This window comes from Acipenser ruthenus, chromosome 2 (assembly GCF_902713425.1).
Source record: "Acipenser ruthenus chromosome 2, fAciRut3.2 maternal haplotype, whole genome shotgun sequence".
In the NCBI taxonomy this organism is placed as follows: Eukaryota; Metazoa; Chordata; class Actinopteri; order Acipenseriformes; family Acipenseridae; genus Acipenser; species Acipenser ruthenus.
Window position 1 is genome coordinate 93769816 of NC_081190.1, and position 13657 is coordinate 93783472.

The window sequence follows — 13657 nt, forward strand, 5'->3', positions numbered from 1 at the left end:
TGCAGAGGGAACGTGTAGGAGGACCAGCATTAGCTATAATATAAATAAAGTATCCCTACCACAGTGCAACCTTCAAGTATGCAGCTGAGGCATCAAAACAATGTCCACAGACCAGACTCAGCTCTCCATCATATTCTGTTAAATATTTAAAATGACCTGTGGAATGTTGGTGGGGTAATGATGCCCTAACAAGTAGCACTAAAAGTTCTTCACTGAAATTCATATGAAACACATGCAGACTGGAAGTGTTAACAAGTTTATTTAAAAATAAAACACACATAAAACAAATATAAAGTATTTATATTTACAGAACTATAATTCAAATAGATTTTGTAAAATACAGAGTATGTACACTAAGTTTTAAATCCTCCTATGAACTTTATACAGGCAAATCATTTTTATCTTCCTCTCTTGTCCTTGATGCTGAAATGAAGAACCAATGGAGGTGACTAAAAAACAAACAAACATTTATTATCAGTTGAAATATTAATTGAAAAATAATAGCAGGTCAGACAACTCAGTCATGGTCACTTTGTGAATCAGAAACTGAAAATGTTTAATGAATCAAGTCCCTCTCGAGCCAACAGGTCAGACTACTGTACATTAATAGGGCCTACATTAAATACAATACAACAATTTGGATTAAAACACAGAAAAGTTAAAAGGCCACATCATTTCTTCATACCTTGCCAAACCAACGTGAAAGCCATAGTTGCTTCATAGTCATATGATCAGGTAATGACTCATTATTGAATAATATCTGCACCTGCAAGTAAAAAAAAACACAAAACAAAAAAACAAAACAAACAAAAACAAAATGATACAATAAGATGTGAGTAAAACAAACACTTGACTAAGACTTGGTTAAGACTTTTTAGTTAAAAAAAGGAAGAACTAAGGAAAATTTGATTAAATAATGTATTTATTGATGTCAACTGCAAGGGAATACATTTACTGCACTACAAGTTAAAACATTGTGCAAACAGCATCATCGGTTATGAAGCGGTGTCAGCAGTACAGTAATGCATCTGATTACACTATGTAACACAATTTTTGTTCCTGGGTAGTAAGTGTTATTTCCTAATTGCTTATGCCTCAAAAGTATAGAAAATGGCTATTATTCCCCACAAACTTTGCTTTTGTGACCAGGACAGTGATATTTTGAAATTTACCTATTTCCAATGAGAAAACAGGCGAATTTGTGTCTTTTCATCAGAAAAAACAACATATGAATCCAAATTAACATGTATTTATACTAAAGTAATACAAAAATGACTACAGAAGATTTAGAAGTGAGTAGTTTTTCGAGATTTACGATTATACTGTAAGTCACTTTCACGAATCAGCCCCCAAATGTAGTCTCCCATCATGTTCTCGTTATACTGTCCTTGGTAGCAGCGTTCAAAGTCCAGTATATCCTGGTGGAAGCGCTCGCCTTGCTCCTCCGAGTACGCTCCCATGTTCTCCTTGAATTTATCAAGATGAGCATCAAGGATATGGACTTTGAGGGACATCCTACAGCCCATTGTGCCGTAGTTCTTCGCCAGAGTCTCAACCAGCTCCACAAAGTTTTCGGCCTTGTGATTGCCCAGGAAGTCCCGAACCACTGCGACAAAGCTGTTCCAAGCCGCTTTCTCCTTACTAGTGAGCTTCTTGGGGAATTCATTGCACTCCAGGATCTTCTTTATCTGTGGTCCAACGAAGACACTTTGACCTTTGCCTCAGACAGCTTAGGGAAGAAGTCTTGAAGGTACTTGAAGGCTGCCGACTCCTTATCTAGAGCTCTGACAAATTGTTTCATAAGGCCCAATTTGATGTGCAGTGGTGGCATCAGCACCTTCCGGGGGTACACCAGTGGCTCCCACTTGACGTTGTTCCTCCCCACAGAGAACTCAGTCCGCTGTGGCCAGTCCCGCCTGTGGTAGTGCGCCTTGGTGTCCCTGCTGTCCCAAAGGCAAAGATAGCAGGGAAACTTGGTAAAACCGCCTTGGAGACCCATCAGGAATGCCACCATTTTGAAGTTTCCTATGACCTTGATGCCATCTCAGAAAAATGCAGATATGTATCCACTTAGGCAGCTGGAACTAAACTGAACTGGTGGGCTTAAGGCCCCTGTATTTATACTACTATTTATATTACTGGAAAGTTCTAGAAAGTTCTAGAAGTTACTCCAAGTTTACTCAGCACTGAATCTATCTGGAATGTTCTAGAAAATAGGTAAATTTCAAAATATCGCTGTCCTGGTCACAAAAGCAAAGTTTGTGGGGAATAATAGCCATTTTCTATACTTTTGAGGCATAAGCAATTAGGAAATAACACTTACTACCCAGGAACAAAAAAAAAAAAAAATTATTACACAGTGTAATTCTCTGCTAGGCGTGATCGCTTTCTTTTGTTTTGGATTTTATGCCATTTAAAATATTACGTATATTAAAAAAAAAGATAACTTTTAAATGTAAGATTTGAAAAAGACAATGTAGCATTAGAACTGATACTACTACTCCCCATACCTGATGTCGATCTACATGGAGCTTGTGACAAAGGACCCGCTTTAGGTGCCTAACTTCTGCCCTTGAAGAACATCTGACATACTTTTGCTACAAAAGTAGGAAATAAATAAATAAAAATAATTTATATATTATATATATATATATATATATATATTTTTACAATTTAACACTAGAAGAATTACATCTGGGCATTCCCCCCCACCCCACCCACAAGTAAGCAAAATCAGCTACTTGCTAGCTACCACTTACCAGTTTATTAAATTTGAAATGCTCACCTAAATCTTTATATTACAGCAGTATTTGTCAACTCGCAATACTGTAACTTACCTCAGTAAAATAGTCTGTTAATGGCTCATACTACTCCTCTGTAGATTGTGGACAAGCATGCTAATGTTATTTACTCTATTTTACCCCCCAGCCCCCTTGCCTGGAGAAAGCAGCAGCATCCTGACAGCATGGGAATGATGACATTTACTGCAACAAGCTGCATAACACTGAAATCAATAAACTCCCATCAGTTGGAGTCTGCTGCTACAATAATTCCTGACCTCTCCCCACCATCCCTGGCTTTAGATCAACTGCTGAGTTTATATCTATTTGCTGTTAAATGTTTTTGATTTACTGCCTGTTTGGTCACTGCGCTCCATGGCTGTGTCCCCCGTCAATGAAAATGTGTAGAAGGTAATGAGAACTGACCTCCCCGGGGAAAAGCAGAGTCCAGTGGAGACCGTGCTGTAGCACACTGCAATATCGCAAGAACCAAACAGAAACATTGACTTCAAGAGAAACCTTTCTTTCCTGGACCTTAATTACATCACTTGGGTTTTTCATCAAACGATTGCTTTCCTGGCAACTTTTTTTTTTTTTTTGTGGTTATTTAAGTTTAACAGAGAAAATGTGATAACTTCTTTATTTCAGGAAACATTTTCACAATTTATGAACATAAAAAAAAAATAATACAAAAAAAAAATAATTGTAATTTGCAATTTGTATTACAAAGCATGAAACACGTTTCATATTTGGGATTATAAATGTCAACTTTAAGCCATCAGTCATTTTCAAGGATAAAAAGGAACAATGACTTTGACTTTTTTTTTTTTTTTTTTTTTTTTTTTAAACAGTAGTTGCCTTCTGTAATACTTAACCAGGAAAACTATACACACTTTGGGAAATCATTCTCCAGTAGTTGGCTACTTAAGAATGTATTTTTTATATGTAATGCTGAGCTTTACTTTGTGTATTTGTTTATATACACTTCCATTTGTTTTACTTTCATTGTACAATAGTTGTGTTGTTTGTGTATTTTTTGGTTATTTTTGAAAACTGGATAAATACATCATAAAAAATAATGCAAGTAATTAGCTTCTATGACTGAACCTAAACAAGCACTACTGCCAAGACACAAAACAGATACCAGTGGTTGGCTTGTTTAAGACTGAAGACACTGAAACCTAAACTGAAAATATAAATCAACTAATTTAGAATGCTATAAAATATATTAGAATAACAGTTCCTATACATTTTGAGGCACATTAGGTTTCTTCATCTGCGTGAAAGCAAATACTAAACACACAAGCTTGTGGAATAATAGGGTCATAATTAAAGTAGATAAATGTAGTTGTACAGAAAAGCAATTCATCTAAATCAGTAACCTTTTCTTCAAACATTTTCAGTGTTTCATATAATCATAATGAGAATTATGGATATACTTAGGTGTTTACAGTGACCTCTGGTGGCAGAAATTGAGAATGTTTAGCTTTATGTAAACACTGCCAGATATTGCAAACATCAACAGCGTTTTTATTTGTCCATTTTTAGAATCTCAAAAAAATCTCTAAACTAGACAAACAGTCAAACTTGTATTGGGCATTGTACAGTACATTGTAGCAACCATTTCAGTTCGTGATTAATTGGACATTGACGAAACAGCAGAAGACTTGTCTTTGTTGCCCCACTAATGTGAAAGTCACCAATGACACAAATGTATACCCAGGTGTTTGACACCAATAAATGAAAAGGTATTTTATGTTACTACCCCAAAAGATACAATTGGTTAATGTGGATTTAGTAGGTAACTACTGCAAAATGGTAAAGGAAACCAAATTAAACTTAGAAAAAATTAAAAAAAATAAAAATAAATAAATAAATAAATAAATAAATAAATAAATAAATAAAATAAATAAATAAAGTCTTACCTGAAGAATAAACTTGTTTTTGTCTTTCCCAACTGATGAGCTACAAAACAAACAAACAAAAAAAAATAGCAACCAACTTCCTATATAACAGCAAACTACAAATGGAAGTTTTGAACAAAAATTAAGGGAAATGTCTTAACAGATAACATGGTTTATAAACATAACAAAATTAATATGTGGAAAAAGATACATCTTGTTGAATGGTACTTTTAGAAAATCACAGAATACATCTTGTACCAACTATAAAAGATACATGTCAAAATGTGTGGCCTGTATCAAATATGACCGGAGGTTAAAACAGTGTAGCAGTGAAGGGGTTAATTTTTACTGGACAAACCCAGCAATGGAGTTTCATAACACTATAAATATGAAGTTGGAAGCTTAAATGGTTTGAGGTATTGGCAGTTGCAAAAGCCGATTTGCAAACCCATACAAGCGAAGCATAATTACTGTATTTTCTGCATTTCTCTATATTAAACTTTATATTTATATTTAGTAATTGTTAAAGTCTTTAAAACAGGCCAATAACTGAAATAACTCTGGTTCTTTAACTAACTTTTAAATTAAAACACAAAGTAGTAACTAGTTTACTATATATTTAATTGTTGCTCAATCTGGAAATCCACAGTAGTAGTGGGAAGTGTATCATTCAGAGCTGAATTACATGCTTTTAAAGACTGAAGTGGATTTTGAAAAACTCAATTAAAATGTCCATTAATAAAGTTAAACAGAAAACAGGTCAGGGGCTGGTTTCTTGATAACAGAAGTACTTGGAGCTCACAATCATTGTCATGATGCACATGCGGCTGTTTCAAGTCTCTCTCGACGTGCGTTTCCCAAAACCCCACGTGAAAGTGCAGCTTTCGAATTTTACGACCTGCTTCCGACCCGGAACCACTACTACAGGACTCGGCCCGAACCCGCAACCCGCTGCAACACCATCTTCTTACCCACGACCCGACCCGCTTTAGTAAGACCTGCAACCTGACCCGAACCCACAAGTGTTTATCCTTTACCTACTGCCTGCACCGACTGACTCTCTCACATTCACACACAGATATCTACTGACTCTCTCACATTCACACACAGATATCTCTACAATTCTCCATGGATTGAGTTTATACAATAGGCTATTATACAGCGTGGTAGCTTTTTCTAGTGGTCTGAATATATTTTAACATATTAACATTAACTCTCTCTACTTTACTATAAAATACTTGTCTATTCCTTTCGTGCCACCAGTTGAAAGGGAGCTACACCTGGGCTTTCACAGGGAGTTTTGAGGCTGTCGTTTACAAAAACTAATGACAGGTTTTACAAGCAACGAATCCAGTCACATGTTTATTACTTTAATTCACCGATTCAAAAATAATTCCACACTTGTGATTTACCTCTCAAACTATTATCCACTACATGATATAAACCCTGTGCTATCTTTTGTTTCACCTCATCCACAAGCATTTTTAATATCACCAAGCAGACGTGATAAAAAGACCTTGTGACGTATCAAACAAGCGAGAACAACACTGCTTAGTCAGCCGACTCCTTCCTAATCGCCTCCTGCTTTAGTGCAGGAAATACTGGTACATTTATCTTCTAATATGTTATTTGGGAAAGGGTTACAGACGAGTACGCTGAAAAGACAGAAAACGGTTTCACAAAAATTCAGACCCAGAATTTTTTATTTATTTATTTTTTTACCCACACTCGAACCACAAATCGCGAAAAAGTTCACATTCCGACCCGAACCCGACCCGCTTTTGCGGGTCACCCACGGGCCCCATGGGTACCCGACCCAATGCAGGACTCTATCCTGCACTCCACGCGGAATACCGGATGCTCCACTTGGGAGCCCCCAGTGGCTGATCACTTAACTTCTCCAGGTATAGTTAGCACATTTTTCCCCATTTGTTTTAGAAATGAACAGGTATTCGAAACTTGATCAAAGTATTCGAGTAGTAATTTTATTTAAAATACTCGATTATTTGAATATTCAGACTCACCCCTAGTCTTTATGTTCTCACTGTGCATTACAACCTCCACGAACATGTCAAGATCACGCCAGATCATTCGTAAACTCAAGTAGTTCAGGAGTGATTGTGTTCGGGAAACACTGCAGTTTGCAAACGTTGCATTTACAGTCTTACGATGCTGGTTAGGTTAAAGTTGCTTTTGGGAAACGAGCCCCTGAACAAGAACAAGGACCTGAGCTTAGGCATTCTAGATTACACACCTCAAAAAGTACCTGCCAAGATCAATGTATTTTATGATAGGTGTTAAACTACTTTTAAAAAATTAAATAAAAAGTCATTACACAATAACCTGAGCATTAAATGACCTTTTAGCTCAACCACTTAACTTAGTCGTGTTGTTCCTTTGTAAAGTTCAACCTGCAGTTTTTGCCATTGTTTTGAGAATGCAACAAATCCAAAGTGATTGTTTTTAAAAATTATTATCGACCGCAGCACAACACAGCTGACTCACACACGCTGGATTGAGAGATGAGTTTAGTTTGTGACAAGAAAGTCAATAGCTAATCTTATTCTGTTTTCTGTAACAGCTATTGATTGTCAAGGCTGATTTTCAGTGCGGTTTGAGGTAATCAAGAAAGTAATCATTGTGGACAGCTTGTAAGAGTCAGTGAAGCATAGTTAGTGCCTCTTCCAGAATTATTCATGCAGACCTCAATATAACAGGTTACATTTTTTTTGTTGGCAAAAGACTGAGGTATTACTATATTAAAAAAACAAGTTTGTTTTTTTGTGAACAAAAACAAAGAATTCCTGGTGGCATTGGGTAAGAGGGATGTCATCTCACATAATGGTTTGTTAACATAATGGTCTAGTCAATCTACACCTTTATTCCAATCAGAAAGGCCCACTAAATAGTGAATTTGAGAACATTCGATATAGTTTCTAGCTATATATGACCCCGTACTGCCCTCTTAAAATGTAATGTAGTAAATCTAACAGGTCATCACTAAGTATAACCGAATAACAATGCAAGTTCCTTGGTCGAACATTTACTTTTACCCAGTTTCTTGTTGCCTCTTTTGAACAAACAGATGAGCAGAAATTGAAAGCCATCAGTTTCTTTAAGCAAATACTCATCGGCAAGCTTTTGTTTTTTTCTCACATTTTATTTCCTGCGACAGCAGAACCTGGTACAGAGGTTCATTTAACAGTTTGAGAAGCTGGGAGGAATATGAAAATGGACTGGATCTTAAGCGCCAGAGTTGTGCATCACAGACCTAGACAAGTATTTTGTATCATTAAAGACTACAGGACTTTAAAATAAAACAATATAATGTACTGATTTAAGGGGTCGGAATAACCCTATACTTTATTGCATGGACTATTTAAATAAATAAGTACATAAATAAATACAAACTCTAGCGGTCCTTAATAACAATGAACAACAAGAACCATGGCAGAAATGGACTCCACTTACCTTTGTCTTTCTAAACAAAGGGAAATCTGTTCATCATATCTGTAGTAATGGGCTTTTGAGTGATCAAAGCTGGTGTACGGCAACCCTGCTGGGTCTGGTGCTGCATCTAGCAAAAGTGAATTGAGAATAAGAAAAGTATATTATTTTGCACTGTCACATTTATACCAAGCAAATGATACGATTATGACAAGCAATCCAAACATCCAAATTACATACCTTCATTTGTTGGCTGAATAACTCTGTCTAAACCACGGGACTGGTAGAACTCGCGAATCCTTTTTTCCTCACCTGTTCATAAAAATATACAAGCTCCTAAAATTCTTTGGTAAATCAGTTATCTTGGAACAGCTTAATTGTACTGGCTAGTGTATGCCTTCATTGCCTGTGCATGGTTAATATTATCTTTACTGGATTTTGTGGCTTTGCCTATAGTACTGCAGAGGGTGCAAAACTGAACACTGCCAGTATCAGCCAGACCAGTAATGTGGTGCGCCATTTCAACTGATCTACTTTTTACTAAAGAAACCACTCAAACAACTGAAAAGAAAGACATTATCAGAATACATACTCTCCTGCAATCCTGGCACCAATTTGTAGACAATATCTTGCATCACCCTGTCCAGCTTCAGGTTCAGAAGCGGCTGGGTTTCATGGATTTTGATGTTGCACATTGGGCAATACTTGCTGGTCTGAAGGTATTTCACTATACAGCTCTTACAGACTGAAAAAACAAACAAACAAACAAAAAAAAACACAACAACATTAATGATGGTTTATTGGTCCATCGTTAATGGATGCAACTAAATAAACCCCAACACAATTTCTTCTTTCAATTTCAAATGCAAAGGTTTATCAAAGTTGTAATATTAAACTGGTAAGATTATACATACAATTGTATTTGTTTTTAAGAATTTACTGAGGATAGAAAGTCTTGTCTTATTATTTTGCACCAATACAACATTTTGCTTCCATGAGCTTTTAGTTTATATTTAAGAAATAAAAAGTAGAAGGAACTACTGCACACATTAAGTTCCCCTTTTCCTTGTACACCATCTTCTGGCAGAACTTTGCATTTCAGCAAGTATGTTAAAACAAATTAAGCCCTCCATGTATCAATACTATTTAATGATCTGTGAGAAAACAATTCTTGTTTCCCTTTGCATGTCTCAGATATTTCAGTATCATTTAACAAACTGATAAATTAGAGAAAAAAAAGTATTACAATACAATTAAATTAGGCTTCATAAACCATAAAACAGACATTAAAACAAACAGTATTTGTGGGTATCGGAAAATATGTGTCTACTGTATTGTGATACTACATTTATTGTAATACTACATTTAATAACAATCATCACTATAGTTTTTACTGTATACATGTTTATTTTCTTCTACAGTGGGTACATAAGTTATAGCAAAGTAAGTAAAAATGATTAAATATTATGAAGCAACTAGGGCCTCAAGTAAGACATGCATCCCCAAGAAAAATAAGATTATTGATAAAAAAAAGTGTTGCTTTTCAAAGTTTTTTTTTTTTTTTTTTTTTGGTATCTCTAAAGTGTTAATTTGTAAACATATTTAATTTACAGTCTAAGAACTTGAGTACTAGGCTGACAATGAGCCCTACTGTTAAATATATTAGTCATGCTGCATGACATCTCCCCCAAAGGTAATACTTACATGTGTGCAAACACTCTGTTATGGTTGTGGCATCAATGAAGTAGCCAGCACACAGGTAGCAGACAATATGTTCATTCAGGTCTTTGATTTTCACTTTTACTTCTTCCTGCAATGAAAACATTTTACTCTGGTACTCCACAATTAATTTGCTCTAGAAAACTACAGGCATATGCAGTAATTCAGAGTAGAAATAAATGCACAAACAGGGAAAGAATGTACTTGTAACTGTTAGTCTTACAGACCACTAATTTTGAATTAAAATCACTCAAAAATAAAAAGGTAGATTCAAAAATGATATACAGTATTCCAAGGGGAACCTGTTTAAATTCAGCTGAAGTCCAGTTCTCAGGGCTTCAGATAAGGAAATGAAATATCTAAAACTATGCCGATTTGAAATGTCCTTTGAGATTGTTAATTGGAACAGCTATTAAATACACTGTATGAAGTTAGTATACCGTGTTCTCTGTCAATTTAAAATGACAAAATAGTTACATGTGTGATTTAGATTAAAACTAGGTGTTTTAAAAGCACCCATAAAACAAATATTACCACTCATATAATATAAAAAGGTACATAAATCCAATCTAATGGAAACTTGGTCAGACAAAGGAGTTATATGCTGATTTTTGCTCTGAATGTTAGATCAGTTATTGGCCTTCCAATTGATAAACACAGACTATAGCCACTATTACTTCTATAAATCACTTCCATAACTTTCTACTCCAGCAGCTGGTGCCTGGCTCTCCTGGACAGACACCTGACCACAGACATGTTTAGCTGGTCTCACTATTATCATCTACAATACTCATTAATAACATTTACAGCTGTAGAAACTTTTTATACCACACAGAATAAATGTTTGCAGGATTATTTTGTCTCACTAGAGGCCAGTTTTCCAGTACATTGCAATAGACTGAAGCACATATATAATAAAAACAAAAGAGCATTATATTTGTAACTAACTGCTGGACATATTGAATTTCAGTGTTTGAGGTGATATGCTGTATTTCCATGAACTTCAAATGTCATAAGAAAATGAGAACACAATGCTATACTGCAGTTTTATTTTGTTCAATATGGTACAGGTGATTTTTAACAATTACTTTTTATAGGTAAGACAATGTGCTTTATAATTTGAAAAGGACATATTGTATAGTGTTTTCAAAACTGGTTTTCAGGTAGTAATTTACTATGCTTTATAATCCCCGATTAAAAATATTAAACATGACAAAGGTTCCGTTTGGGTATCTGTATATCACTTTTAGTACAATCTTCTTAAACTGGGTCTTAAGATCAATAAACTAATTTAATGGAAAAAGTGCCATATACTGTGTCATACTGTGTCTAGTTGGCTGCTAGATTTGTATCTAAATCTACACACGAGCAGTGCATCTAATTACTTCCACCAACAACAATGCATTATATTTACTAATCCATTAGCTGGAACTGTTTAAACTATTTGCGCAACCACATTTCACATTATGCTGACAAAAGTTTTAAAAAAAATACAATTAAGAAAGAAAAATACAAAACATACAAGCAAGACATCGTATACCGGCCGTAAGAATACACCGTGGGCCATGCTACTGCTGTGCAACCCTTAAGTTACAACGCTTATGTAACCTGTTCTACAAATTTAAGTACTTAAAATCACAGACAATTTGCTTGGGTAGTAGTAGTTTTGCATCTTTGTTGTGATATTAGTTGAATTTAAGTCTCGTTTACGTTTTTGAAGATGCTTCGACCTTTGGTTAGACGACCCAGCGAGTGGGTGGGTTAGCAGCCCAAGACAATCCTCCTCATCCAGTGAGACGAGTACCTCACCGTTATTTTCTTTCAAGACTTCATGACGGGAATAATACAGTAATAGTCTTTTATATTGTTATTATCATCAACTAAATGTTATTATATTTCAGTATTACAATATTATTTATAGTATTTGAACTTAAAAAAATAATACACTGCTAGAGCATCTATTCGCACTTAATACCAAAAACTCACGCATGCGCAACAAAGCAACACCGCTTTCCTGTCCATGGCTGCCCCGACACATTCAGCAAACCTCCCGACACCTGCGGCGGTTCGGCTCTTAATTTCTGAACCGGACTGACCAATTGGCGGGAAACCCGGCACTGCCTTGTACTAACCTCATTCCGTAAAGGGTCAAGCTTGTACACCGACTGCAGCTGATTTCTCAGGCGCATAGCTATCGCCATTGGTCCCTGCACCGCCATCTTGGGCACTTTGGCTCACTTCCGGATCAGAACTGTGTTGTCATAACAACCAGCGGCAGCGACTGAGGGAAGAAGGAGCAAGTCGAGTAAAGTGTCAGTTTCCTCTGAGGATTCGGTTTATGCTATAAAAAACACTTTCCAGCGCACAAAGTGTGTTTCATGGAATTACTTTCCTAACGAAATTACGGGCTCATTTATTTATTTATTTATTTATTTTTAAATATTTATTTCATGCATTGATTGAAGTTACATGAGCAGCGCTGACAAGTCCCGTGTTAAAAACGCATCCTGCAAGCGTGTCAGCAGCAGTGTTTTGGGAAAGTTATTCTCAAAGCAGTTATTTAATGTTTGAATACGTGCTATTTTTTGTTTATTGAGAACCCGCACAACAACATTTTGATACATTTGCGTTTACAAATAAAATCACATTCTTGTTAGCAGTATGTTTGTAATTCATTACAGTTTTTTTTTTTTTTCTAGTTTCTTAAATTAATCAGCAAGATTAGGTAATTCAATTTTGAAATTACTTCAGCATTACTGTTTTCATTATGGACAGCACATAACATGATTAATTATTCTTTTTATGTAATAGTTTAAGCACTAAACTTTATTGAGAAACTTTAATACAAGTGGAAGTCAACATAAATAAAGTACATTAGTGTCAATGTTTTTTTTTTAAAATTATTATTTATATAAAAAAGTGTGTTTTTAACATAATAGTAATAGTCCTGTAGTCAAGATTTAATACAGTGACACTCGAACTAGCTAATAAACAGTTTAAAACAATAACATTCTGGATTAACAATGGTGTAACTGTGGGGGTTAAAATATAAGGGTGTCTGCTAAGAAATAAATAATAATAAAATAATAAAATACAATACTCTTCAAGGTCATAACCAGCTGAGGCATGGGCCTCGGTTAAAATCATACCAATAATTATGTATATAGGCTGTTTAGTTGCTTTGCTGCAAAATAAAATGCATTTCCTCCCTCGTTGTGTGCATGCATTAATTCCCAAGTCCCGCTGATATATTCTCTGCTCTTTTAGTACTGTCATTGCAGACTACAGCGACACTATATGGCTCAGTTCATACCACCGTAGCCGTTAGCGTGTTCAAATGGCTTCGGAACGACAAAGGCTTAATGTTAGCGACTTCTTTACAAGGTGAGGCAAAGTAATAATGTTGATTAGAAAGAAGTACATATCAACCTAATAAGAAGGAATAATACATTCCCTTGGTAGTATTCCAATTCTAACCTGCTAGTGGAAGCGGCTTGTAAACTGCAGTTTGGCAGACACACTTTATGCACATTTTAAGAATTCTATACAATACAATAGTTTAGAGGACCCAGGTTGTGAATATTATTACGTCATTTTAGGTAGGGGTTTTGGGGATTGCCGCTGATAGACACTAACTTACTATACATAAATATGCCTTATACATAGGGCCTTGTATGGTGTTGCCACAGCAGTGCATGGGCAAGGGCTTCTGATTTTTCATAGCTGGCTACGGCCCTGCACTTGCCTTGACAGTTTTTGCCAGTGTGTTGCCTTGTCAGATTCTTGAAATAAGGCCAGAATACTGAC

At 35.6% G+C, this 13657-nt stretch overlaps 1 protein-coding gene across 3 annotated transcripts; it reads right to left on the reverse strand.

Annotated features, from left to right (window-relative positions):
• Window positions 1-240: 240 nt before the first annotated feature.
• Window positions 241-12165, reverse strand: LOC117408822 (polycomb group RING finger protein 1-like). Of its 3 annotated transcripts, none has more exons than XM_034014155.2 (9): window positions 11983-12165; window positions 9836-9941; window positions 8724-8876; window positions 8372-8443; window positions 8156-8261; window positions 4706-4745; window positions 2511-2597; window positions 686-766; window positions 241-449 (listed from the first exon to the last, which is right to left on the reverse strand). In XM_034014155.2, exons 1-9 carry the CDS (start codon window positions 12067-12069, stop codon window positions 399-401), a joined length of 783 nt encoding a protein of 260 aa, XP_033870046.1. In that variant the 5' UTR covers window positions 12070-12165; the 3' UTR covers window positions 241-398. The 3 variants fall into 3 exon arrangements, with proteins under 3 accessions (XP_033870046.1, XP_058860058.1, XP_033870044.1); XM_059004075.1 differs by lacking the exon at window positions 11983-12165 and adding an exon at window positions 11837-11961; XM_034014153.3 differs by lacking the exon at window positions 2511-2597.
• Window positions 12166-13657: the final 1492 nt, after the last annotated feature.